This window comes from Mirounga leonina, unplaced genomic scaffold (genome assembly GCF_011800145.1).
Source record: "Mirounga leonina isolate KUSES-001 unplaced genomic scaffold, KU_Mleo_1.0 Mir_115, whole genome shotgun sequence".
NCBI lineage: Eukaryota > Metazoa > Chordata > Mammalia > Carnivora > Phocidae > Mirounga > Mirounga leonina.
In genome coordinates, this window is record NW_023270268.1 from 98,333,488 (window position 1) to 98,361,114 (window position 27,627).

The 27,627-nt window shown below is 45.7% G+C and overlaps 2 protein-coding genes across 2 annotated transcripts in view; one reads left to right on the forward strand and one right to left on the reverse strand.

Annotated features, from left to right (window-relative positions):
- The first annotated feature begins 672 nt into the window (after window positions 1–672).
- Window positions 673–11,417, forward strand: GCSAM (germinal center associated signaling and motility). The gene is made up of 4 exons (XM_034990437.1): window positions 673–751; window positions 8,242–8,288; window positions 10,173–10,201; window positions 11,106–11,417. The coding sequence occupies exons 1-4, from the start codon at window positions 723–725 to the stop codon at window positions 11,415–11,417; spliced, it is 417 nt and encodes a 138-aa protein (XP_034846328.1). The 5' UTR covers window positions 673–722.
- A 4,423-nt stretch (window positions 11,418–15,840) lies between these two features.
- Window positions 15,841–27,627, reverse strand: part of CUNH3orf52 (chromosome unknown C3orf52 homolog) — a 27,545-nt gene continuing 15,758 nt past the window's right edge. Inside the window, exons 4-6 of the mRNA XM_035000182.1 lie at window positions 25,166–25,236; window positions 21,179–21,360; window positions 15,841–17,303 (exon numbers count right to left, since the gene is read on the reverse strand). Of these exons, the coding sequence (XP_034856073.1) occupies window positions 17,299–17,303; window positions 21,179–21,360; window positions 25,166–25,236 (258 nt within the window). The 3' untranslated portion in view covers window positions 15,841–17,298. The remainder of the gene's footprint in view (window positions 17,304–21,178; window positions 21,361–25,165; window positions 25,237–27,627) is intronic.

Here is a 27,627-nt window from a genome sequence, read left to right on the forward strand (position 1 = left end):
AAGGCTAGTAGCCTGGTTACCTCAGGAGTTGGGAAGGAAACATTTTCCTCTATTCTGGCTGTCCTAAGAATTAAATTGACATGAAACAAATTAACAGGAGAGAAACAAAAGTTCAATAACATGTCTGTCTCTTGTATGTAAGGGAGAGACTCAGGGAAACTAAGCAATTCCCCCAAAGGGCTGAAGCCATCCCCTTAAAAACCACCTTCAGTTAAAGACAAAAGATGTTGGGGATGGAGGGTCCGTGGTGGGAGGAAAAGGCACAGTAAACAAGGGTCGTGTTGTTATGCAGATTTAATTGCCTTCTGCATTAGTAAAAGTTTCTAGAGACTTAGAGCTCCCTCTTCCTGATACCCTTACACATGGAGATTTTCCTTGTCAATGCAAAAGTCTCTTACAGTAAGGTAATTTCTACTTGATTTTCAGAGCCTGTTTTGTATCTGAAGTTTCTTTAAAGTAACCAACTTAAAATAATATGCCAAAGAGGCATATCTCTGAGTGGCGAAATTTGCTCCCATTTACGGGCTCTGACATTTTAGGAAGTTGTGCATGCGTGCACCTCAGACTCTCCTCCCCCTGGGGTCCTCCTTCCGCCGCAGGGAGGTACTCTTCTCCTTTCAGCTCTCTGGCACTGGTGACCAGAGCAACACACAGTAAGTCAGGAGCTGCCCCCTTTAGAGCACCAGGCTGACTGAGGGGAAGTCACCAGGAGAACTGAGAGAATGGGGAACTCTCTGCTGAGGGAAAACAGGTGAGTCCAGACTCCCCAGGGGAAAGCAGGGGACGTGGGACAGAGCCATCAAGAAAAAAAAGAGGTCTTTGGGCAAGGGGAGGGAACAGGGTAAAGAACTGAAAAAAAATTAAGTGCCTACTGATGGTCAGACACTAAGTTCAACTCCTTATAGGGCTGGCCTTCTCCCCAGAATCAGAGTGAGCAAGCAGCTGGTGGAGAACCCCCAAAAGGCAGAAGGACTTTATCAAGGGAGGTCAATGCAGTAAACCATGACTTCAAGAAATGGAACAATTTTCTGCGGGCTGGCAGGGGATGGGGCGGGAGGACAGTCTCCTGAGTTCTGAATGCCTGCAAGGAGCTCAAAGACACCACTACTCTTTTAATTACTATTTTATTTTATTTATTTTATTTTATTATTTTTTTTTATTTTAAAGATTTTATTTATATATTTGAGAGAGAGAGAATGAGAGAGCACATGAGAGGGGGGAGGGTCAGAGGGAGAAGCAGGCTCCCCGCCGAGCAGGGAGCCCGATGCGGGACTCGATCCTGGGACTCCAGGATCATGACCTGAGCCCAAGGCAGTCGCTTAACCGACTGAGCCACCCAGGCGCCCGACTGCTTTGATGTTAATGAAGATGATGGTCCCCCAAATAATATCTTATTATTATTGAACCTTACTGTGTGTAAGGCACTGTGCTAGCATCACACGCACTAGAAACTTCCAAGGTAGGTATTGTATTATTATTTCCTCTTAAAATTAGGAAACTGAGGTCTAGAAAAAGTAAGCCAAATTCTTGACCGATTTTAATGACCTCTGCTTACCCATTGCAGGGAATGTGCACCAGGTGAGACCTCACTCCTGCCACTGGGAGCTTGCTATTTATTTTGAACTAAAATAGTAATTAAGGGGCGCCTGGGTGGCTCAGTTGGTTAAGCGACTGCCTTCGGCTCGGGTCATGATCCTGGAGTCCCGGGATCGAGTCCGGCATCGGGCTCCCTGCTCAGCAGGGAGTCTGCTTCTCCCTCTGACCTTCCTCCTTCTCATGCTCTCTCTATCTCTCATTCTCTCTCTCAAATAAATAAAAATCTTTAAAAAAAAAAATCAAAGCAGTCATTGTAAAAATTAGTACCACCCAAAACAAAGAGAATCCCTAGTGAGGTGGTCTAGGGAGAATGAACTCGCTGGGACAAGGAAAGGGGAGGATTTTTAAGGATTACGTTTGGCATCCCGAGTCTCAGTTCCTACCACTGGGAGCTAAGACACGGGACTCAAAATGCTACCTGCCAAAAAGAGGCTTGGTGAACCAATGGGATGTGTCCTGCCCCTCCCTGAAACCCAGTGTTTTCTGAAACTCCTCCCTGGTTCCTCAGGCCTTGAGCCATCTGCAGCTCGGCCGTGTTATCAGCTTAAAAATCCCTATTCTCATATCTATGTGTGAGTTCCTCAAATGTAGAGACTGTTTCTTAGTCATGTTTGAATTCCTGTTTCTTAGCATTATTTCTGACAAATAGTAGGCACTCAAAAAGAGTTTGATGAATGATTGGAAACGTGAAGAAATCACTGTCTTGAGAAGAAAAATAAAACAAAATACAGATATAATGTGACTGAGAAAGTCATGATTGATGTGACATTTGTAGTTTTTTGGGTTTTTTTTTTTAGAATTTTGGTGTGAGGGTGAAGGATTAGGACTTTAATACATGTTAGTTGTAGAAACAGGGAAAAATACATGAACTATAAAGAAAATAAGATGGTAAATCACATTTATAACTGTTGACAACATTAGATACATCTTCCTTATTTTAATGTCTGTATTTACCAGTCATTTGTCTTTCTTTGTCTGTGAAGAGCCAGTAATGTCTTTTGCCTATTTTTTGTTTTGGATTTTGGTCTACTTTGTTTTACTGATAGTACAAGCTATTCTCAGTTTGAAGAAATCAGCACTTTCTCATATTACAAAAAATATTTTTTCTAGTCTGTATATCTTGTGCCCTGCAAACTTTTTATGTTTTGTTTACTGTTTCTTAAACCTAATTGAATTAACTCTAGAAAGCTCTTCGGTTTCTACCAATTTATGCTTAAAATTTTCCCCATCTTAAGATAAGACACATCCACAGTATCATTTTTTTGTTGTTTTATTGCTTTATATGTAGCCCCATATATTCACTATATGGTGTCAAATACGCAACACACACACACACCCCACCCATCCACACACACACACATATATATATATATATTTTTTTTTTTTCAAAATAGTTGATCAGTTGGTTCAGCATCTTCATTTCCAAGCTGATTTAAAATGTTTCCCTTAGTATAATTTTCAAAGGCTTTTATTTCCTGGGATCTGATTTTCAACTTCACCCCTACCTCCCGTTTATCATCCAGTCAGCACAGCCCCACCATGGTTCTCCAGATCCGATTTGTTACAAAAGCCATGGAGACCCGCCCCCCTCCCCACACACACACACTGAGCAGTGTGTCACCTAGTCCTCTACAAGAGGAGCTCAGAGTCTTACTGATTGGTGGTCCTCGGACAAGTTACCTAACATTTTTGGCCTCAGTTTTCTCATTGGTAAAAAATAGAATCATAACATTTATCTCATGGATTTATTCTGAGATTAAATGAAATATAACATATAAAATGTATGTGTTATATACATTTAGTAAGTGGAGTGTGTGTGTGTGTGTGTGTGTGGAGAGAGAGAGAAGATGAGAGAAAGTAATAAGCATATAGTAAGTAGTACTTAAGTTTTTTTTTAAGATTTTATTTATTTATGGGTGCCTGGGTGGCTCAGTTGGTTAAGCGACTGCCTTCGGCTCAGGTCATCATCCTGGAGTCCCAGGATCGAGTCCCACATCGGGCTCCCTGCTCGGCAGGGAGTCTGCTTCTCCCTCTGACCCTCCCCCCTCTCATGCTCTCTCTCTCTCTCATTCTCTCTCTCAAATAAATAAATAAAATCTTTTAAAAAAAGATTTTATTTATTTATTTGAGAGAGAGACAGAGAGAACGAGCACAAGTAGGCAGAGTGGCAGGCAGAGGGAGAGAGGAGAAGCAGGCTCCCCGCCCAGCAGAGAGCCTGATGCAGGGCTCAATCCCAGGACCCCAGGATCATGACTGAGCCAAAGGCAGACGTCCAACCAACTGAGCCACGCAGGCGCCCCAGTAGTAGTTAATTTTTAGTTTCTTTTTCTCTGTACTCTGAAATCCCCACAAGTGAAAAAAAAATGGTTATACAGAAACCCAACCCGCACAAGGAACAGATTTATTTTCTTTCTTTAATCCTTTCTTCTCCTCTTATCCCATGTTCTCTGCCTTGGTGCTGTGAAAGCTGATGACTTACCTGGGACAGGCCAGTACCCTTCCCCATCCCCATGCACCATCCCGAAGACTGCGCCAAGCGGACAGGCCTCTCCATATGCTGATAGTCTCATGGTCATCATGAGCAATCCTGGCCGCATGGGAACAAATGATTTAGGACCGGTGGTGTGTGGAGTTTGTCAGAGAATGTCGGTGGGTGGGCTGTTGCCACGGTAATGAGGAAGCGTCAGATAAAAGGTTGCCATGTATGTTAAAGAGAAGCTGTGAACAGATCTAAGGGGAACAGGCGGAAGCCGAGGTGATGCTGGGGTGACACACAAATGGCAGAAATGACAAAAGTTGGAAAAATTGGGAATCGAGGAGGGAAGCCCGGAAAGGAAGAACTTAGCTCATTCTTGATATGTTGGGTTTTAGGTGGCAGCAGGGCACTCAAGAAATACCCTGGACTCTGAAAAACCAAAGCTTCGAACAGAGAACATCCGGGTGAGAACAAATCCAACAAACCTTCTCCCAGCCTTTGCCCGTGAAGAGTAAAGTCTGCTGCCTCTGTTCATTTCGCTCAAGTACCTTTGTGCTCAAGCTCCATCCTGACCATTCCATTTTAAACTCTTTAAGTTTCTATTGCTGAGGTGACTACCTCTCCCACATGATCGTTAAAAGGTTTGTGGAGAGAGACACTTGCAATTACCCTGATGCTGTTAGACCAAGATTTCCTCATGAACCCTTTCTGACCAGTCCTTTTGAGTGCCAGGGAATCACTCAAATATGGAACTAGGGTCTCAGGGTCCAAGAATTCCAAAGAGTAGCAAAGCCAGTTGTTCTGTGGCCTATAGAGTTATCTGCCCTTTTCCCATGGTTTCAGGAGAAGCTCTTGAAAGAATATCAATTAAATTAAAAAGCAACCACTGAGCCAAAGCTTGTATTAGGAGCTGGACACCCAAAGATCCCCCAACAGGGATCTGTACTGTATCACTGGGGATATGTCTGGATGGTATTTTTACAGTACATGTCTTCAGGGCAAGCTAAGGATCATCTATTTGGGGGATATCCCTGGACATGTGTTAAAGCATATACTCTAAATAATGAACCAGACCAAAAGGGTCATGGGCATTATAACAAGGGAGAGACTGGGTAGACTAGGGGGCCAGGGAAGCTTTATGTAAGAGACAGGAACCTGGAATTGCTGGCACAGAGTGTGGCGTCCCAGAGATGCATCTGGTCTCCTGCAGAACCTACCCCAAACCAAAACATCCATGCTGAAATGCAAGAATACATGACAGAAAAATTGAGTGGGGGGAATAATAAGCTTGAAAATAGCTTTTGCCCATATTTAACTTTATGTGACCCTTACAACTCCATGAGGTAAGCAGTGTAAGCATCTTCGTTTTATGACAAAGAAACCATGGCTCAAGTTTTCCAAAGATCCTGGTGCCGTCAGTAACTCAAAATCGGCTGTCTTTTCTCATCACCCAAATCTTCTCAGGGAACCCAGTTTCTTAGCACTGGTGAGGTTCAGTGGTTTCCTTCTGGCGTTTCTTCAGCCACAGAAACAGGAGATAGAAACAACAGCTGAAAGTCGCACAAAGAGGGGCCATGCCTTTCAGCCCTCAAACTCTGGGGGTACAGGGATCCCCAGTTGCTGTCAGAACACTCTGCCATGCTGGCGCCCACAGCGTCTCCTCCAGCACCCTTTGCAAGGGAACTCCCTGGGAAGCTCACTTTGGGGGGGATATGTCTAGATGGTATTTTTACAGACCCTTTTAACATAGTGTTACTGGGACATGCAGGGCTTTCACATTCAACTACCTAGGTAGCTGACTATGACTCAAGTTCAGAAAGATGCCCAGCATGATAGACGTCAGCCTGGATGTCTGACTGCAGAACAATCTGCCTGCCTTAAAAGAGATCCCAAGTCCTGTTAATTTACGTGTCCCTTGGGTCAAGGAGGCAGATTTGATGACCTGAGCCAGTTAGAGTTACTCTGTTCTAGGCTACTCGTTCATTTATCAAATATTTATTGAAAACAGATTTACCAGCCACTCTGGCACATGCTGGTGATCTATGCGGGCGATGAACAAAATAAATCTATACGGTCCCCGACTTTATGAATCTCTAGTGTAGGATGTAAACAAATGAACTGTTAAATAACAAAATTCAACCAAGTAAATGGGAAGATCTACTTGTCTTTATTAAATGATTCACAAATCAGCAACACCCCACCTAGTAGGTAGAGAGGCTCTCTAAGGAGTTGTATATAGAAGGAGGGTGGAGAAAAGAAAGTAATTAGCAGAAGAAAAACATAATTCCAGGTGAGGCTACTACTTCCTGAGGGGAAAAGCAAGGTGTCTTATCATGCAGATTACCTCACCTTTTTGTGGGGATGGAGAAGGCCAGGTGACAGACTCAATGGCACAAATTGAAGAATTCCCGGCTGATGGGTTAAGACTACATTGATGGAGGAGGTTGAAACTGCAATTCAATTATGTTTTAAGCACCAGTTTGGGAACTCAGTCCAAGTGACACCATTTTGAGCCAGTGTTGTTTTGGGGTTTTTTTCAACCCAACAATTATAATGTGGTATACATTTATAATTATAGTATAAATAGGAGAAATTCAGAGTACAGTAGAATTCGCTATAAATATTGCTTAACCTGTACCAGAAAGAAATTTCTAAAATGTCCACGCACTGATACCGTGATTTCCTGGAGATGACTCTTGTGTGTCCTTCATCATAAGAGGCCAAGTAAATCATTGAAATCAGGGATGAGCAAGCTCTTCTAGGTGACTTGGACACATCTATCATGCTAGAATGACTCCTTCCTCCCAGGATATGAACTGCCCCTTTGGAAATATGGAGATGATGCCTATCAACAGCAGAAAGTTCCTTCCCCGTTTAGGAGTTGATATGCATTGTCTTCATATTTCCAAAGGGGCAGTTCATGTTCTGGGAGGAAGGAATCATTCTAGCATGATAGATGTGTCCAAGTCGTCTAGAATAAATACTGTGTTGGGGGTTGGGAGAGGAAAAAAGCGTTTTTCACAGAACTGGCAAAGAGGAGTCACCCTAATCAAGCTGCAGAAACCAACATGGTGACTTGTGTCATCTCATGGTTATTTTAGATGCTGGGACCGCTATGTTGCCGAAAGGTGTTTCTGCCTTCCGTGGTGAGTGGAGAATTGTTTTCAAGAGTTATTTCCCTGAGTGTGGTTTCAATGTGGTATTTACTGTAAATCACCTGTAACTGCCCACTGTCTGTGGCCACAGGGGAAGCCTGTGACTCCCCAGACTCAGTCATCTGAGAGTCAGTCAGGAAAGTGACAATTAGAGCCTGGTGAGAAACAGGAACAATAGTCTTGATGGTGCTCCTCGAACCAGAAAGCCTCAGAAGCAAGGCTGAAAGTGGCTACAGTAGAGAGAAAGACCACTCCTCACACTGTAAGTGCTAGACTCCGTGTGTGGAAGCACACGTTTCTGGCCCTTGCACAGAAAACTCACAGCCAGGGTGATCATATAAGTCATCTGACACCCTGGGAAGGCGTTGAGAGTGAAAGGCATGCTACAAATAATTTGGGGTCCCTAAGTGACTGATAAGGACATTACCCAGACTCCCTAAGCCAAGTGGGACATATGGTCATGCTGCTTGGCACACATGTCATTGTCTCCTGAGATGATAATGAGCTTCCATTATATTTAGACTGTGTTCCTCTGGGGGACTCGGCTCTACAGAGTAGTTACCCCTGGTGCTCACATGGGCCATGTTTGCTTGCTTGCTTGCTTGGAGATCAGAGATCAGCCTTGGGGTTGGAATTGGAAATAACCTTGGCTCCTTATGTCACATGATATAAAAGAAATTGCTATTTTGTTAGAAAAAAAATCCCCAAATATTTACCGATGTCATCACCATAGTTCTCCATTTATAGATCAGTTCTACCTCAACCCATAGAAAAGGGAGAAGGGAGGAGAGAGAGAGAGATACACACACACACACACACACACAAAGGTGGAGATTTCTACTTGGTCTTATCATTCATTTTTCCTTTTATCTATCTTCGTTCTCCTCCACGCTAAAGGAGGCATAACTTTAACAAATGAAAGAGTTAAAGATAAGGTTTTGGAGTCCAGTGTCATTTCCTTTGAGAGTTTCTGAATATTGAAACCACCAATTTTCCTTCCTTTCCTTTTTTCAGGAAAAAAGTACGCATTTGTAAAGCAAAGCCAGATTCCTCAAAGAAGAGTAAGTCATTGCTTTTTCATCTTTTCTACTTTGGATAGACTTACATTTCCACACCGCCCCTTCTCTGTGCTTCCCAAGCTCCTTGGGTGTCGTCCCTCCAGTGTAATACTTACGTGTGGATCTGTGTCACTCGTCCAGTTGCTTGTGTCTCTCTCCACGAGACTGTGAGCTCATCGAAGCAGGAACTGGCTACTGATCTCCGTATCCCTCCGTGAGGTCTGGAGGCCAGATGGGTGAACTGGGAACAATAACTGGAAAGGTGGAGGGTCACAGAGAGCAACGAGGAGGGGCGGGGCCTTGTAGGTAAGCTTAGGATTGGAGTTTTTGTCTTGAGAACTGCAAAACTATTGAGGGGCTTTAAACAAGGGGCTGGTATGATGCCCTTTGCATGAAAAGACACCGCCTGGGTTGCTGTGCAGAGAGCACATTGCACTAGCGTCTGGCAAGAGCGGATGCTGGAAGATCACTTAGGGGGTGAGGCAATGGTCTTTGGAGACAGAAGAGGACTGCAGCTAAGGAGAAGAAATTCGAGAAGGAGAGGGTGGTGAATAGCATCACATGCAAGAAAGAGAGAAAGGAAGTATAGGCCTGAGGACAGGCCACTGTATTTCTAAAGAAGAAAAGTGATGGAGTTTTGCCTCTGCCTTCCTGGGTTTTTTTTAATTTTTTTTTTTTTTAAGATTTTATTTATTTGACAGAGAGAACACAAGCAGAGGGAGACAGGGAGAAGCAGGCTCCCTGCTGATGAGCAAGGAGCCTGATGTGGGACTCGATCCCAGGACCCTGGGATCATGACCCAGGCCGAAGGCAGCCGCTTAACTGACTGAGCCACCCGGGCGTCCCTACCTTCCTGGGTTTAAAGAGCAGAGCCTAATTCATTCACTCTGAGTCTTGCAAACTAGCTCCATAAAGTGTATGCGTGAATAATACGACCCTCCCACCCCTAGCGTCACCCCAGGGAATGGTGGGGCCCAGGAAACCCCAATCGCCATCAGAGCAAAACAAGGCGGAGATAAGACCTCTAATGCTAAAACTCACAGATGTTCCTCACAGTGATAATCAGAGATGTCCTAGATGGCCACGGGAATTTATGGAGATGTGAGAATCTGGGATGTCAGTCCTGAGGGAAGGTAAATCCATAATATAATAAATAAGATGGGCTGCAGGGGCACATCCACCTCCTATGTAGGAAGGCATCCTGCGGCTTCCGTGTGAAAGTTCACGTTGGCTTATTGAGCCTGTGTGTTTGTGAGGGGGTAGCGAGTGCGTCCATTTGCCTCTTTGCTGAGTGGCCATAGCCGATTGCTTTTAAATAAACTGGCTTTTGAAAATCTGGCCAGCTTTTGTGTGTATCTGCTAGCAAATTCAGGAATGGGAATGCTCAATTTAAGAATTTCCTTCCGTCAAGCTCTTCCTGAGCACCAGCCCCCCACTACTATCATCCCCTGTCACCTGCAGTAGACACGACAGTCCTCTTTTTCATCGTGGATCCTCAGGGGCCCTTGTCTGCCTCCTATGCTAGCCTGTGAGCCCCTTGAGGACAGGAACTGTTTCTGATTTTTCTTTGTCTCCACAGTGCCTGGTACAGGGTAGGTATGCAATGAATTTTGTATGAGGGAGGGAGGGGTGGGGGGGAGAGAGGGAATTGTGATTTCCCTTCCAAAACCCCACCGAATATGTCTCCCTCCACTCAGCCCCAAACAGCTCTGCTGTTTCTTTAGCTGGTCCTGCCATTCCCCAGGGGTGTGTCGCAGGTCAGAAGAGCCTGATGGACCACTGTTTGGCTCTCTCACTGCTTATGTCCCCGTGTCCACCCCTCCCCCCCACTCCCCATCCTCTCTCAAATCTCCATGACCTGAGATTGATTGTATTTTCTTTCTCCAGATAAAGGCATGTCATCTGCTCCCACGCAGGTAATGCAAACACCTCTGAACGCTTTTCTGAGAAGCCAGTAGCAATGCAGATGCCCCCAATGGCAGAAGTTGGCCTCCAAGACCCCTTCAAACCTCGAGATGAAAGAAAGACTTCAGATGCCAGGGCTTGTCGGCCCAGGGCCCCGTACAGAGCCTGGTGGCAACAGCAGCAGCCACCTCTGTTGTACATCTTACTGAAAGGGGCTAATATATCTGGAGCCCTTTGCTGATGCCAGGCAGTGGGCTGAGGGCTTTGCCTGGAGTGTCTCATGTCGCTGTTACGGCGACCCTATAAGACTGGCACTGTTATTTCCCCTGTTGTCCAAGTGAGAAAATGGAGAGGCCAAGTGATAGTCTTCCCAAGCCAGACGCTGACAAGAAGTCAGGCGCATGATTCCAAACCAAGCCTCAGTCCCAGATCCAAGGTTCTCCCTCTTGTACTTTGCTGCTTTGCTTTCTATCTCTTGAGATTCCACTGCCTGGGAGCTTCTTTTGAGGGGTTTCCCTTTTTAATAATGCAAAAATCTCTAGAATGAGTGGTTAAATATCATAAGCTGTCATGCCAAGGTGGCCTCAGATTGTTCTCTTATATAAAAATGTGCTGCCCTCAGGGTCTGAGACTTGGGAATTATATATATGACTTGGGATAGTCAGGGGTCACTCTGGAACATGGGGCAGAAAGGACATGCCTGGGTAGGCTGAATACTCCGGACAGCATGAGCTGTCTGGATGCCTGGGCTAGTGGTTGGGGTGGGGGCAGCCATCAGGAAAAACAGCCAGGGGTTGGAGGAGAGATGGTCATGGAAGACAGATTTTGGCCAGGGTTGGGTCTGTGTTGAGCCTGGAGTATATAAAGGGAATGGCAAGAGGCTCACTCTTGATAAGGTTCTTCTTTGACCAGCAGGACGATGCTGATCAGAGCTCCTCGGAGGATCTCTGCTACACCCTCATTAATCATGGCGTCCTTGGGAGAAGGCCATCAGGGATCTCCGGTGAGGGGTGCTATGAGAATGTTTCCCCCAAGACCAAGACATCCAGGAAGTCCTTGGGAGAAACCGAGACTTCATACACACTTCTCCGGGTGCCTTCCTCCCCAAGGCATTTGTCTTCCCCAGAAGATGAATATGAACTTGTAGTCCCTAGTAAAATCTTCCACTCCCTGCAACAGCCACATCTACCTCTGCCACCGTCGAAGACTCAGGTTTCCTATTTATAATGAAATAGTTGGACCAGTACTTGTCTAATACCAGTAAATAAAAACCGGGGGTGTGGGGCTCTGGTTGAAGCAGGTGTGGGGTCTAGAGCCCTTCAGGCTTACCCCCCTCCACACACACAACAGCCCTTGCTACAGGGGTCTCTGCAGAATCTGGTTTGCCAACCACAGGGCCTCTTAGATCCAGCTCAATATTCATCATCCAAAGACCAACCACCTATCCCGAACACCACTCTTTGAGAACGGAGTGGCCATCTTTGATTCCAAATGGCTTTGGAAAAGGACCACTTAGCTCAGTGGAGGGAGGGGCTTCTTGGTCCCCTACAGCTATGAGCATCACAAAGGGTCTGCTCCTCTGTCCAGATTCTTCTCCATAAAATGTCCACATGATTGTCTCCTGGAGTCACAAGGAAGCCTTATCCATCGTACTAAGTGTGCCAAGGGGTTCCACTGGTTCCACACATGTTTGAAGGCCCAACCCCTCACTCCAAGCCTTCCAGGTGGCAACCTGTGTGTTCTCTCACCCTGTGCCACTTAGCCGTGTCCTTTGCATCGTGTCCTTTGACTTGTTGACCCTTGTGGTTTTGTTGGTTATGTGACTTGAATCAGTAAGTTCTACATCAGGTTTTTATATAATTTTTAATATAATTTTAGTCCATATTTTTTAACCTCGTGTTTCTCCCTAGAAATCTTAACAAGAAAATCACAGCATTAGAGAATGGTAGAGTAGAAAGACCTATGGAGACACTCTAATCCCATTATCCTTTTTGCTCAGAGAGAAGTAACGCAATGTACATTGCAAGTTAGTGACAGAACTTTATTCAGAGCCTGATTTCCTGGTTTCCAATTCAGCACTCTTCCAACATACTACCTAGAAGAGCCTCTACTCAACTGTGGGGGGTGTGTGTGTGGATGAACTAATACGTCATGTATAAAATATGAAAAAAGTCCATATGAGAAAAATAACACACACACATCCCCACACACATACCCCTTCTCTAATGAGCCTGACTCTGTGTGTTCTGATTATTTTTCCTACTTTTTTCTTCATTATTCCTAGAATTCCATCTATCCCCTAAAACAGAGGTCAGCAAACTGTGACCCGCAGGCCAAATCTGACCTACTGTCTTTTTTTTATATACAAATAAAATTTTATTGAAACACAGCCATGCTTATTCGTTTATACTGTATACAAGTTCATAGTGTCTATGGCTTCTCAGCCACAGAAGAGCTGAGTAGTTGTGACACACACTGACGGTCCTGCAAAGCCAAAAATATTTATTTTTTTGCCCTCTTCAGAAAAAATTTGTAGACCCCAGGCCTAAACGATGATACTTGGGAGATAAACTTAACAGAAATGTGTTTGGGTATTGTAACTCATAAGAGCTGGTACCAATAAACTGGCATGAAAATATTAAACCACAAATGATATGAGTGAGACCAAGAACAATTAGCAAATTAGACTATTTCTATATTCACAGCTGTGGTCTCAACTTCCTGTTTTTTTTTAACCGCCTTAATTTTAGGGGTGTTAAAATAGTAAAGGTTTGTTGACAAAGTAGTACATAAAATTATGTGTTTAATTACTGTTTTGTCCCCCAAAGTAACTAAAGTTTAATAACTGTTACTTAAAATGCACTAAATGCCAGGGAGGAGAAATTCAGTGACATGAGGTTGGACATGTCAACACACATTTGCTGAGACTTCAGGCAGTCAGTGGTCTTCAGCTAAGAGCCAATCACATCTGGGTATCTTGTCCTCTGCTAACTTCCCATTTTCAGCCATGGAACCCTATGGAACCCTAACCTTGACCCTTGGCTGGGATTCACTTAGGGAAAGAGTGTGGACACTAGAGTCAGATAATCAATGATTCAGATCCTGGCTCTATCCCTTCCTCCCTCTGTGACCTTGAGCATGTAACTTGAAGGTTCAGCTTTATCACCCAAAAGGAGGAGGCCTGCCTCTAATGTATGTAATTCATTTACCGCAGATCTTGAATAAATGATATTAAAGAGCAAAGAGGACAAAAACCTTCATGACGTATGGAGAAAAACATGTGTGGATGTGCTTGATGATCAGGGTCATCCAGTAATCTTCCACTGGGTTAGAAATGGAATCACTGGTTTTATACTGGAATTTGTCATTTGGACATTGGACCATTGCTAAAATTGACTGGTTTAAATATCTTCAGTACAATATAAGTTATATTAGTTTGAGTCTTCTGTGAAAGTATTACTTGTCCCAATTACTTACCAGCAATATATTAAGTATAAACACTTCGCCAATGAGATTTGTTCTTATAACGAAATTCAGAGGGATGATGGAAGGGAATGATTTTTGAGCAGGAGAGCCCTTCGGGAGTGCTTCGTCTGTATATAATGCTAATCCTCTTTTCCAGAGATTTCACGATTTTGATGAAAGCCATGTAACCCTCTTCACGGAAAATACACATTCACACACACACAATATTTTATACAATTTCACGTCGTCGGGGATGTCACCCGTCAATGAAAGAATTTATGTATTCTTGATAAGAAACGGAGGCTGAGGATTTAAACTGCTCCCTCAGATCACAGATATCATCAGGGAACTCCCCTCCCCCACGCTCTCCTTACACCTGTACTCGGCCAGTTCACGGAGGCAGGCTTTGTGGTTTCCGTTTCACGTTCATAGTAGCAACTATAAATAATCCTTTAGCCTGTGAATAAATTCTTATTCAGAACAGAAGAGAGGTACAAGAAAAGGGCAAAGCTAGGTCAGGACAATCTACCGTTGATAACAAATAAATTCAAATGCTGACATTTTTAGGACAACCTTGGGTGAGAGGTGCTTCGAATATTCTCAGGAATGGAGTGGAAACGCATAGGTAGAACAGGACAGATGAGTCCCTGGGATACCACAGGAGCCTTCGGACAAAAGGAGATTCCGTTTACATGTATCTGACTCTGTCCTTTTTCCAACCTCTTGTGTTCAGAAGGCATCTTGAAAGTCACTGGATCTGAGCATACCTCAGTTTTGCCACCTGTTGAATGGGTCAGTGTAAGTTCTTCCCACTTTCCTACAGAGGGTGCTTTTGCAAGGCCCTCAGGGGAGCCCTGGGTGGTCATTATCATCCTAGAGCGTCTTCTACAGTCTGATGGTGACACCTCTTAACTCATCCCTTCCCCTCTCACCACCTGTGAGAGCACACTCTTTGTGGATTCAATCAAGCCTGAACTGAACATGACCTTAGAGAGCTTGCCAAAGTCAGAGGCCACTGACGGTCTGAGGTCGCCTAGTGGGCTGGACATTGCTCCCCAAGACTGCGGAACTCCAGGCTCATCCATTCACTTCTCCAGACCTCGCTTTCCTAAGTATAAGATGAGGGGACTGCCTGTGGACACCACCGCCAGCAACGCAGGGACAATGTGAAGGAGCGGATTGTAAGGCAGGGAAACCATAATGGGGAGCAGGGGAGGGAAGACTTACAGAGATTTCTCTCAGGTTTCTCAGCACTGATGAGACTCTGAACGGGGCAGGGATCCATGCAGAGCCCAGAGCTAAAAGGGAAAAGGGGCAGCTGGATGGCTCAGTCGGTTAAGCATCCGACTCTTGCTATCAGCTCAGGTCTTGATCTCAGGGTTATGAGATCGAGCCCCACGTTGGGCTCCACGCTGGGCATGGAGCCTACTTAAAAATAAAAATAAATGAATGAATGAGAACATGAACCTCAACCTAATCAGACACAAACATGTGTAAAGGAAAGCAAATCTGTTTATTCCAATGCTACCCCTGCTTCAGGTTCAGCTGTGTTGTCCTTCTTAGGCAAGGCCTTCTCCAATTAAACGACACTGACCACTCTCTTCTCTGACTACCCACAACCCAAAGTCTGTCTCTATGTTCACACCAGGCTGTTTTGTCTTGCTGTTTCCTATCTGGTCTGTGCAGAGCCTCATTGCCTAACGAGACCAGCAGCTTCTTTTCTTATCATTGTCCTCCTCTTCGCTGATATCTCCTGGAGTCTTCTGCAAAACACCTCAAAATACTTAATTCACAAAGTTCAGTTCTTCCCACAGCACTGGAGCCAAGTCAAACCTATGGAAAGTCTTCTGTATGACTTGGTAGTTGCGTCTGAGTGCTTTCCAAAGGAGAAGGGAAAAGCCCACTGTCCTGGCCCTTCCTTCCAGCCCCGGCCCTTCAGACACCTGGGCCTGCCGGGAGAGCGCCTTGGAAGGAAGTGGAGGGGAGGGGGCCCCCTCCCTGCTCTCCCTGCAACAGAGAAGGACCTAGCTCACCCCAGCCCCTCCAGCTCAGTCTTATTCAGGAGGGGAAACTGCCCTCTGGGAAATGAAAAATCAGCTCCAGCACCATTCACTGCAAGAAAATGCCAGCCCCATCATGCCCCGGAGACGCAACACCTGTGAAACAAACCTGTGACCACGACTGCGCCAAGAATAATTTATTGTGAATAGTTTTAAATCCTTCCCCATGAAAGTTATTCATTACGTTCTCAAAAGCACACACACGCTACGGTTTACATTTGACATGTAAAAAATAAAGAGGAAGAAGGGAAACGCACCTATTTGGCTAGTTTGAGGAACTGGCCTCAAAATGAGACAGCAGGTTACAATAAACGTACCCTCCAGTTAAATAAGAAAACAAGTTCACATTATCCAGAGTCCTGGATCACAGGAAGACCAGGACAAATCTAGCCCGAGACTCACAGCTGGACACCTCCCCGTGCACGGCAGCCCCTCACACTGACGTCCCCCCGCAGCCCATTAGCTGAGATCCCAGGGCTAAGAATCTCTCGTGACAGGACCACAACACTCTCTCTTGGAACATTTCCAGCAAAACAATTTTCCCAATGAAACAAATCCTCCGCTTCCTCATGCTAGGCAATTCTATGTCCGTAGATGATCAATACAGTCGCTGACATTCCCCCCGGCCTGCTAACAAATTGGCATCAAGCCTCCAACAGGTTATTTCAAACAGAGAGTGGTTCTTCCTGTTTCGAATCCTCTTCAATGAGATACGCGATCAGTGTGTGAAGACACTGAGTTTTAGAGGAAGCCTAGCCACATGGGACAGTAAAAAGCCATGGACCAGCGTGCACAGGGTAAGCAGACTTAACGATGCTCTGATGGAAGTCTGAGAAACTGTTAAGTGCAAAAACCATCCCAAACAGCAGTTGTGTTCAAAACTCAAAACACACAGGGACCCACGTTTCCAAAAGCGGTGTTCAGGAGTCACCGGCGCAATGAGGAGATGTGAAATAAGAAACACACATCTTATTCTGTAGCTACGCATGACCCAGTAATACTGGATGACGTGCCTGAGGCTGGCGTAGGCAGCTACAGGTCATGGAATTAGCCACAGAACTTTGCTGCTTTGGTCTGGTAAAGTGCCTTCCTCACAGTCTTGCTAAGAGGTACATCAAATACCACGACGGGAGTGGGAGGAGGACTTCAGCGAGTGATTGGCTCAGTTGTCCCTCACCTCATGCCTGCCCACTCTTTCCACCAGCACAGGTTGACGGAATCCTGCCTGAAACATCACCTTTGCACTAAAGAGTGCACGTGTGGGTGGAGGCAACTCGAGCTCCAAGAATAGCAGTGACCCCGCACTGCAAGGCCCACCCACCTACCCCATCACCCCAGCTCCATCAGGCTTCCTGCCTTTGCCAAGAGTAGACCCCACGGGGCTAGTTCACAGGGGCTGTTCTGCTGGACACAGAGCCCAGACTTCATAAATGCTGAATCAGGAGAAGCCTCCTCCCCACCCCCAAGTCACTGCCAGGCCTTCCATGGTAATTCGCAGGATCTTCTCTGGAAAACAAAGTGAATTCTCTCATGCCCAAACTCAGTGGAGCTCTGCCTTCAGATACACACCGACATCCTCCCCTTCATTCTGAAAAGAGAATACAGGCAAACGGAAGTCACTAATTTTTTAAAATCATGATTATTTTAAAGATTTATGCTTTCATTTTATTTCATTGGGTTTGAATATAAACTCTTCTGTAAAATTGAAATGCTTGTAAATTCCTAACAGAGGAAGTTTTCTTTTCAGTCAACACACACACCCACCCACCACCCCCCACACCCACACCTCAAATAACACAATGCTCATTTGCTTTGGCATAATTCATGGTAAATAACATTTTGATGAGGCCTGTTGGGTGCTGAGGACATTTAAATATTCAGTCCTTCTTCATAATCTCACTACTGACCTCTAAATTTTCAGTTTGTTAAAACGTCTACAGTAGCTTGTGAGAAGGTCTGCTGTGGACCTGGCGTGAACGAGGAGGAGATGTCTGTGCAAGGACCTGGGGACACCACGCAGACAGCCCACGTGCTACCACAGGGTCCTCACGATTGACATTATGGGCTGGATAATTCTCTGTCGCAGAGAGCTGTCCTGTGCATTGTATGATGTGCAGAAGCATCCCTGCCCTCCACCCACGAGACGCTAGTATCTCACGTACACACCCAGTCTTGACAACTAGAAATGTCTCCAGACATCACCAAATACCCCCGGGGGTGTGGTGGGGCTGCAGAATCGCACCCACATGAGAATTAGTGCTCCTTGGCTAAACGTTCCTGGAGTTTCTGGAAAATCTATAAAACAACTCACATGATTTTCCTTGATACCAAGCAGTCCTTTCAAGGACGGAACTCACACATCGGCCCCTCTGCCAGCAACCAGCTCATCGGTTTACCACAAAAATGTGCAAACAAGATTCACCGTTCTCACTGCCTACAGGTTTTTCCTCTTTTCTCTCACATAAATCTGGTCTTTGCCTTTGTTTCTCATTTAGTCTACTAGCTGACTCCATCCCCTATGAGAAAACAGTACAAAATAACGAACTCAGGTCAAGATGACTCAGGTCAGACTGCCATTTTACATTTGTAAAACAGATTTCCCCTCCTCATCCCCGGGGCCCCCAAACATCCAAAAGGTGAAGTAGCCCAAAAACCGGGGAAGGGGGTAGGTGAGAACTATTACAACAATTCCCTGACCCTCGAGGGCACCATGCCACGTGAAATCAGTCAGACAGAGAAAGACAAATGTTGCGTGAGCTCACATGTGGACTCTAGAAAAAACAAATTCATAGAAAAAGAGAACAGACTGGTTGTGGGGCAGGGGGTGGGGGGCTTGGGTGAAGGTGGTCAAAAGGCACAAACTTCCAGTTATAAAATATGTAAGTTCCGTGGATGTGACGTACAACACAAGGGCTGGAGTTACCATTGCTGTATGGTGCATTTGAAAGTTGCTAAGAGAGGCAATCCTGAAAGTTCTCATTACATGGAGAAAAGAATTTTTAAGTCATTGCTCTTTTATTATCAACAACAGCCAAACTATGGAGAGAGTCCAAATGTCCATCAATGGATGAAGGGATAAAGAAGATGTGGTGTATGTATATGTATATATAGATGTGGTGTATGTATATATAGAGAGAGAGACACACACACACACACACTATGGAATATTCAGCCATAAAAAAGAATGAAATCTTGCCATTTGCAATGACATGGATGGAGCTAGAGTGCATCATGCCGAGTGAAATAAGTCAGTCAGAGAAAGACAAATACCATATGATCTCACTCATATGTGGAATTTAAGAAAAAAAACAGATGAACATATGGGAAGGAGGGAAAAAAGGAGAGAGGGAAGCAAACCATAAGAGACTCTTAATGATAAAGAACAGAGGGTTGATGGGGGGGATGGGCTAATGGGTGATGGGTCTTCAGGAGGGCACTTGTGATAAGCACTGGGTGTTGTATGTAAGTGATGAATCAGTGACTTCTACTCCTGAAACCAATATTGACTGGTTAACGAACTAAAATTCAAATTAAAAAAAAAGAATCATTGTTCTTTGAGAACTGGAACATTATCTCTGTAGGAAACCAGCTGCCCGGCTCACCACGAATGGCCCAGATGATCACAGGGGGCCGTGGGGGGAGGGGAGGTTTAACCTTCAGGCTCACAGTGTACATGAACATGGAAAACTGGCCTAAGAACACACAGGGTCTCACTGGGCCCCTCCCAAGGGCCTCTACCTATCCTGCCTATCCCTGCCCGAGCTTATCCCCTCCCTCAGCCTGCCTGCCTTTTTTCTAGGTCTCTCTTCTTCCTTCCTCACTTCCCAAATGGTCACTGTGTCCTCTTCCATTTGACTGATACTCATATTCCTGAAAATATCAAATGGCAGATACTGCACCTGCATACTCTAGAAAGTGGACATAGGGTCATGGGAACACCCTCTCCCCCATAGCACAAATGTCTCAGAGGAACAGTACAACCTCCTGCTTAGCTCCCCGCTGCATCTGTGGGGCCCGATGCAGAGGCTGGCCCTGGGCAAGTGTCTCCAAGGCCGTCTGCTCAAGCTCTGCCCAGGCTCACAGGCCACTTGCCCTTTGCCCTACTCTGTATGGCCTTCCCAACCCAATCATCTTGTCAACTTTTTTTCACCATCCTCCTCTACCTTCCTCGCCAACATTTGGAAAAGCTGGCAACCACCATAGTACAGAGGGGGCTCAGAAAATCACGACCAGTCACAACACACAGCTCAGGCAGGTGCACCTCCCCTCTCTCACCTCTTTACACAGGAGGGGTTTGAAGGGCTTGCTTTTTCTTCTCTTCTTTTTCTCTCCTTCCTTCCTTCCTTCCTTCCTCCCTCCCTCCCTCCCTCCCTCTTTCCTTTTTTTTCTTTCTTTCTCAAATTCCTGTAGAGGGGGGTATAGCCTCTTCACTCTCCACATGTATGCCCTCTGTCTGGCCCACAGACGCAATTTATTCAGATGCTCTGTGAGGAAACTATTCATTCCCAGCGACCTAAGATCTGACCTTCTGAATGTCATCCTTTCTATTTGTTTGGGAAAAAGAAAGCTTTCAGAACTGCTTTATGTAACTCTTTGCCTTCTTAGACAAGGATTAAGCCTACTTTCACCTCCCATCATCAAGAAATAAGCGTCATTATAATAAGCGCCCCTTCTCACACTATGTAGCGACAGGGGTGCTTTATAATCTCTCTGTTCTATCTTCTAATGCAAGGCCGGCTGGCACTGTGCCTGCTGCTAACCCATCTCCTGATTGGCCTTTTTCATTCATTCAACTACTATTTACTGCTACTAGTGTGCAGAAAGTATTTCTGATGGATCATGGGTGATGGACTATCAGAGATGGCCGGCCTTGGGGCTAACAAGCGCCCATGCCTCGCCCAGAGAGGAATCAGAGTGGGGCATGGGACCAGAGGCCCGGCCAAAGTTCTCGTGCAGATGCAAGGGAGGCACCTCTCCAAGGCCTGTCACCAGGTTTTGTGCGAAGTCTTCAAAGTTCTCAGATTCTGACGAGCGGGTGTCCTTCAGGCTCATTAAATAACGTGCCAAATTTCTCATCGCACTCTTGGTTTCAAAAAGTAGATAAGTGAGTTTACTATACTCACAGACTACTTTGCCTTGTTCTGCCCCTCTATTAATGTAGCAGACTCAGTGGCCTTCAGGCGAAAAAGACAGAGGTTCCCCATGTTGGGATCATTATTCATTTCAAATTCAGTACTTTTGCTTCTCTTGTGAAACCGCGGCCTTTCCACGGAGCTTACTAATAATATTGCAAAGTGGGGTACCATTTAATTGTTTTATCCCAAATACTCCATCTGCTCGGGGAAGGCAGGGACCGTGTAACCTCCACGGAGCGCGAACATCACCAGTGCGGAGATCAGACCCCAGGCAGCTGCCCTCAGCCCGGCTCACCACAACTCTGCCTTCCTGACTTCCTCCACTTACCGTAGAGCAAGAGGGACGCTGGACCCCGTCCCAAGGTCTCACAGCCAGGCACTCCCCGATCGTGCAGATTCTGTAGCAACACGCCGCGCACCAACTCCTTACTCATCCTGTACTTCATAAAGCCCTCACCTTCCGAAGGAACCCCAAATTGCAGGTGGTAGGCTATCGTGGCATTTTCGTCGCTGAAAGACACACCAAACAGAGACAGCAACACATGTCAACAGAATCCCACTGCAACTCAGGAAATTGGCCTTAGCGGGACCACATTTATAGTTCCTCACATTCTTCCAGGACAAAATAGCAAAGGGCACACTGTTCTAGAAGAACCCTCTTCCATAGTTTCCTCACAAAAAGTTGAGGTGACCCTAACCTCTTCCTGGCACCTAAAGCCCAACCTTTAGGAGATCACTGGAAGAGGCCACTGAAGGAAGAGTCACAACCCAGCTATTGTCAAGGAAGACCCAAGGCTGGCCCACCGTAGGTCCCAATGCCAGCCTTTTATCCCCTGGGGCAGGGAAGCCGCGTTCTCCTCTTGTATTCCCTGCTCCATGTTCCCACACTCCATCCACCCTCTCCCTGCCCCGACAAGCTATTGGGTTCAACCAGTTCATTCCTTGACCTATAAATTATTTAAGGTAGGACACAGAGCTCCCTGCTCATTGCAGAACTCCTGAACTCCCACACATAGCCCCATGTAGCAGCACCAATCAGACCCCCCCCCCCCCCGTTTGTCTCTAGACTGAGAAACCTGTTCCGTCCCGTTTCCACCTCCCGAGGCTCCCAGCTTTGCAACTCACAGTAAAGACACCTAAGGAGAAGGAGTTTTCATCTTCCCAGCACATATTTTTCCATTTCCAAAATGAAAATAATCCTAGGGCTATCCTCAGTTCATTAGTAGCTTATACTGCTCGTTAAATGCTAGCTCAGCATTTAGGTGTTTCAAAGCTATCCTGTCACTTTGGTTCAAGAAGGCCCAGATCAAGAGCCAGTAATAAAATAATTAAGAGATGGCCACATGTGAGACCCCGCCCTGCAGCGATTTTTTACAGACTGGACACACTTCCCGGAGCCAGACTCAGACTGCTGTCCCTGCTAAGGACAGGAAACGAGCTCCCTCTTGTGGCCAGAGGTCACGTAGGCCAGGATTCTTTTTTTTTTTTTTATTAAGATTTTATTTATTTATTCATGAGAGACAGAGAGAGAGAGAAAGAGAGGCAGAGGGAGAAGCAGGCTCCCAAGGAGCAGGGAGCCCGATGTGGGACTCGATCCCAGGACCCTGGGATCATGACCTGAGCCGAAGGCAGACGCTTAACCATCTGAGCCACCCAGGCGCCCCACGTAGGCCAGGATTCTTGCATTAATGTGGCCGTTTATGAACTCTGTGACAGCCAAGCCCTGTGCCAAACCCTGTCATGCAAATGAGCAATATACCATCAAGACTCTGGAGGAACTCTCTCGGGTTATGGATGCTGCTACAGAAAATGGCTAGAAAATGCACGTTCACACTCTTAGCCTGCCACCCAAGTTTGCAGGTGTCCTTCTTTGTCCCCTGTGCTCCACCTTCCAATTATGGCTATCCATGGTCAACATCTAGACGCGCAGCCACCCTGCACTCCCGCAGGTGGGCAAGGGCTCAGGCTGGCTTTGCCAATGACCAGAAGCTGACTTCTGGAAGTGAGAGGGTTGCCCTGCCTAACTCAGTCCCACTAGTCTAACCTAATCCCACCGTGTCCAGTCACCCACCGGGGGAGTTTACCTTACAGGTAGATTTTGAGGGGGAAAGGAGGGATTTCCAGGAAAACAGAGAGCCTGCGGGCTTTGCCTCCTCTGCCCACCATTAGAGTGGGCCCGGAAGGTGATGAACCAATGGGCATTTTTGCAGGTTCCTGCAGGGGCATGGCCGGGGCAGGACCGAGGTCAGTATCCCCTGGAGACACAAACCCAGCTGTCAGGGGTCTGGCTGTCTCCTGCCCACTAGCGGCAGCATATTCTGGGGGGCAATGGCTTTTGTTTCTCAACTCAACATTGTTAAAACTCTTGCCTGCACCTCTTTCTTTTCTTTTCTTTCTTTCTTTCTCTCTTTCTCTCTCTCTCTGTCTTTCTTAAGATTTTATTTATTTGACAGAGAGAGACATAGCGAGAGAGGGAACACAAGCAGGGGGAGTGAGGGAGGGAGAAGCAGGCTTCCTGTGGAGCAGGGAGCCTGATGTGGGGCTCGATCCCAGGACCCTGGGATCATGACCTGAGCCGAAGGCAGACGCTTAACCGACTGAGCCACCCAGGCGCCCCTCAAATAACTTTTAAAAACAAATTCTCTAACATTAAGTCTTCAGATTTCTAGCCATGTTTGACTCAACTTTCTGATGTTTTTTTTTCCCCAAGGTCAACCCCAAACCATTATGCAATCCCACCTCCTCTAGACCCATAATCTGGGGCTGGATTCTTGGAAAAACCCTTCCAGTTGAATGTCTTTCCTTTCTCAGCTCTGTCTTGAAATTGCAAGTTGGGGGCAAGTATATGGAGGAAAATGTGTTGGGCTTTTTTCTATTGGCATTTTAATACCAGTAATTTGGGATTAAAATGAGCAATGTCAGAGAGGTCACCATAAGGTAACATGCACAGTGGGGGTTCCATAAAGAAGGAGGAAGAGTGTCGTTGCCAAGGCAACCCACCACTGGAGGCAGTTTCAGACTTCAGGTCCCTTTTGGTCCCATCCCGCTGTACTACCACCTGCTTTACATGCTTCCCCTCTCAGGTGTACGAAGATTATGGTCTAGGAAATGTATAGCTGGAGAGGGGGGATTTCAATACAATACTATCTGTGATGGTCACGGTCCAGAGGTATCTTAGGAATAGTGGATAATACAGCTTTGTCACCTAAATCTTATTCTAGCAATAAAAAAGACAATCACATGTACACCTCTTATCTAAGTTCTGTAAACGGAGACAAAAATATTTAAGATTAAGAAATGTAAAAAGAGGGCGCCTGGGTGGCTCAGTTGGTTAAGCGACTGCCTTCGGCTCAGGTCATGATCCTAGAGTCCCGCATCCGGGCTCCCTGCTCAGCAGGGAGTCTGCTTCTCCCTCTGACCTTCCTCCTTCTCATGCTCTCTGTCTCTCATTCTCTCTCTCTCAAATAAATAAATAAATAAATAAAATCTTTAAAAAAAAAAAAAAGAAATGTAAAAAGAAAAACTGTATGTGTATGTATAGGCTATACGTGTTTAGTACATAAAGTATATGTGGTAAATACACATATAGAAGAAATCACACCAAACAGTGGATGGCAGTCCATTCAGTAGAAGGGAGGAAATGTACTATGTGTATGGAATTGACTGGAACATGCAACATCCAAGGGTAGTAGGCTGGGGTGGAAGGGAGAAGGTAGACTTTTCCTGTATTACATGTCTTTATATTTTTAATATTATACAAGGAGTATGAACTCCTATATTAATTATATTCCTCAAAAGCAAGAGCTAGTATATGGATTATATCATTTACAGCACATCACTATCTGAGATCTGTTTTTTTCTTTTTAAGTAGCCTCCGTGTCCAGCGTGGAGCCCAATGTGGGACTTGAATTCATGACCCTGAGATCAAGATAATCGAGACATGAGCTGAGATGAAGAGTCCGACGCCTAACTGACAGAGCCACCCAGCCACCCTCTGAGATCTATTTCTAGTCCTATCCCTGGCTTATTTTGAGCATCTGCTGTTAAACAGGAATGGTTTACCCGGGACCGGCTTTTCCTCTCTTCTGTGTGACCTTGTTGAGGCATATAATTAATCTGGGCTTCACTTTGCTCCTTTGTAAAATCAGGGAGTTGAGCTAGTGGGTGTCCAAAGACCCTTCCAAGCCAACAGTCTATGATTCTATCTATCATCAGTTCCCTTTGTCCTTTGAGACTCAAAGTTCCTTCTAGATAAATGGTGATGGGTGTCGCTTCCCAGAGAAAGAGACCAACATGGAACGTTCCACATTCTTACCTGAAGTCCGTCATTTCCACTGAAGTAAAATAACGACTCAGCGATGGGGATGAAGTGTACACATCTGTGAGCTAAAACAAATAGGAACAAGTTAAACAACCACGCACATTACAGATGGATCATATTGCATATCACCTGACAAAGCAAAGCTACTGGTAGACAGAGATTCCACGCTAGCTTGGAATTCACTTAATCAGAGGCTCTGGATCGAGAAATAGGAAGAGGCCTATTACCTACCCCAACCAAAACTCAACACTCATTTAAAAGAACCTCATTTCTAAGGAGCAGGTGACCAGGCTGGGATTTTCAACATCTCTCACATGTCGTGCAGACACCTGCAGCCTTCGTGAAGAGCATGGTCAGCAGCCAGAGCCCCCACGGACCCCGAGGACCCGTGGGAAGGAGACAACACTGAAGTGGCTGGGAAGGCGGCAGAAGAGGCCACTCAGGACCTGGAACGTCACCAGACAAGGGCTTGTGCTGTCCTTTCTGCGGAGCTTCATTGTAAGGAAACACGGCCATGGAAGCCCCAGGTGTGGCACTTTCCCCTGGATGAAGGGACCGAGTGGGGCTGGTCTGTAATTGCAGAGTTCTTATTTCATGCATCAGAGACTGCAATCACACACCAAAAATGACACCTGTGTGGTCACTACCCAGGTTTCACAGCTACACATTTTACCATAGTTAGTTCAGCCCTTCACTCGAAAAAACAAACCAAAGCTAAATCTACTCCTACACACTATTTTTCCTCCCTCCTGCCCCCAGCACTAACCATTGTCCTGAAGTTGGCATGTATCTTTTTCATGCAGGTTTTTATACATGTAATACTTCTTTGTACAATCATAACAACTCATAATTACTTTGTTTTTATTCAAATAAAAGGTGGCATATTCTGCACAGTCTTCTGTGGCTTGTTTTTTTTTCATCCAAAATTGCATTTGATATTTACCCCATAATGGTACATCGAGATGGAGGTCATTTAAACTGACTTCTAACTCCTGCAGAGATCAGATTAAATGATTTCACCAACTTTTCCATTCCCCCATGCTGGTGATGTGCAGTGTTTGCAATTTTCTCTTATCACAAACTATGCCCAAGTAATCTTCCTGGAATATTTCGGTGCCTCTCTTCTGATACATGTAAAAGTTTCCCTTGAGTATGTGAGGAGAAATGGAATTGCTGGGTCCAAGAGTGGGTGCATCTCCAACCCACCTAAATCTTGCCGAATTGCTCTCCATCTCAGCACTTGGCAGTGTTCCATTTTGCATGGCCTAGCTGCCATTTCCTGTTACCAGATTTTTTTTAAATTATTGCCAAACTAAGGGGTATAAAATTGTTTACATTGTTTTGATTTGCATTATTACAAGTGGGGTTGAGTATCTTTTCAGGCATGTTTATGAACTCCTTTAGGATTTTGCACCTTTGACGTGCCTCTTGGTTTCCTGTCTTTCTCTTGAGTTGTCTGTTTCTTGGCTGTATCTGCATCTTTTCTATCTGAAGTGTCTGGTGTTATACTCTGGACACGAGCTGCTTTTACGTTACCATTATCTTCTCCTTGTCTTTGATTAACCTTTTCATCATGTTTCAGAGATGGGAATCCTAGCCTAGTAGGGCTTGAGGATGGGTAGCTGAATGTACTTACATTGCACTTTTGTGAAATTGGCATTTGAAGGTTAAATGCCTTGGTCTTTTGCAGAGAGCTTCTAGCATAAATCGGGAGGACTGCCCTGGGATCCGGCTGCACTCTCTACCCTGGCCCCAGGTCTGGGGCTGGAGTGAGCCCACCGCCAGGCCCACTCCTGCCTAGCCTAAGTCAGCCTTAGTGGAAGGCTCAGGGGCATCCAGGGGCAGCCTGGTGCTGAGGTGAGTGGCCCAGCTGCACCCGTGACCGCTCAGTGCCTCCTCACCTCACCCAGTACAAGCAGCAGACACACCCTAAAGAGCAGTGCCCGGAGGGGAGCTCGGCTCATTTTATGTCCCACCCAGGTCTGAACAGAATCTCAAGGAGCCTACATTTCCACAATACACTCCCACTTAATTCATCTGGTGACAATTCAGTCCCTTCAAGGTGGGGCAGAGGGGATCAGAGCACCTACAGTGTGTACACCTCTTGTATTTTTGTTCCGAGCTTTATAAGAACCTGACATAAGCGGCATCACCACCCTTCCCTTCTTACTAATAATGAAAACAGCATGCAGAAAGGGTACGAAACCTGCCTGAGGTTGCTCTGCTCATAAGGAATTCAGTCCTAGGGGTGATAGACACTAAACCCACTTTCTTTACATTTGAGGATGAAGCAAGGAAGTGTCCTGAATAGCAAAGAGGAAAGAAGCATAAAGTGATAAGAACCTTGGGGGAAAATGACTGAGGCATCTTACAGGTTTTGAGCCCCCGAGAAAGAATGCTGCCAGAGGCCGATGCAGGAATAAGAAAGTGGCTCTCACAGGGCTACTCCAAACAAC

Coding starts and splice junctions, on each gene's coding strand:
- GCSAM (XM_034990437.1), top strand. CDS start 723: ATGGGGAACTCTCTGCTGAGGGAAAACAG. Junction 8,289..10,172: donor GCCAGATTCCTCAAAGAAGA/GTAAGTCATTGC, acceptor TTCTTTCTCCAG/ATAAAGGCATGTCATCTGCT. Junction 10,202..11,105: donor TGTCATCTGCTCCCACGCAG/GTAATGCAAACA, acceptor TTTGACCAGCAG/GACGATGCTGATCAGAGCTC.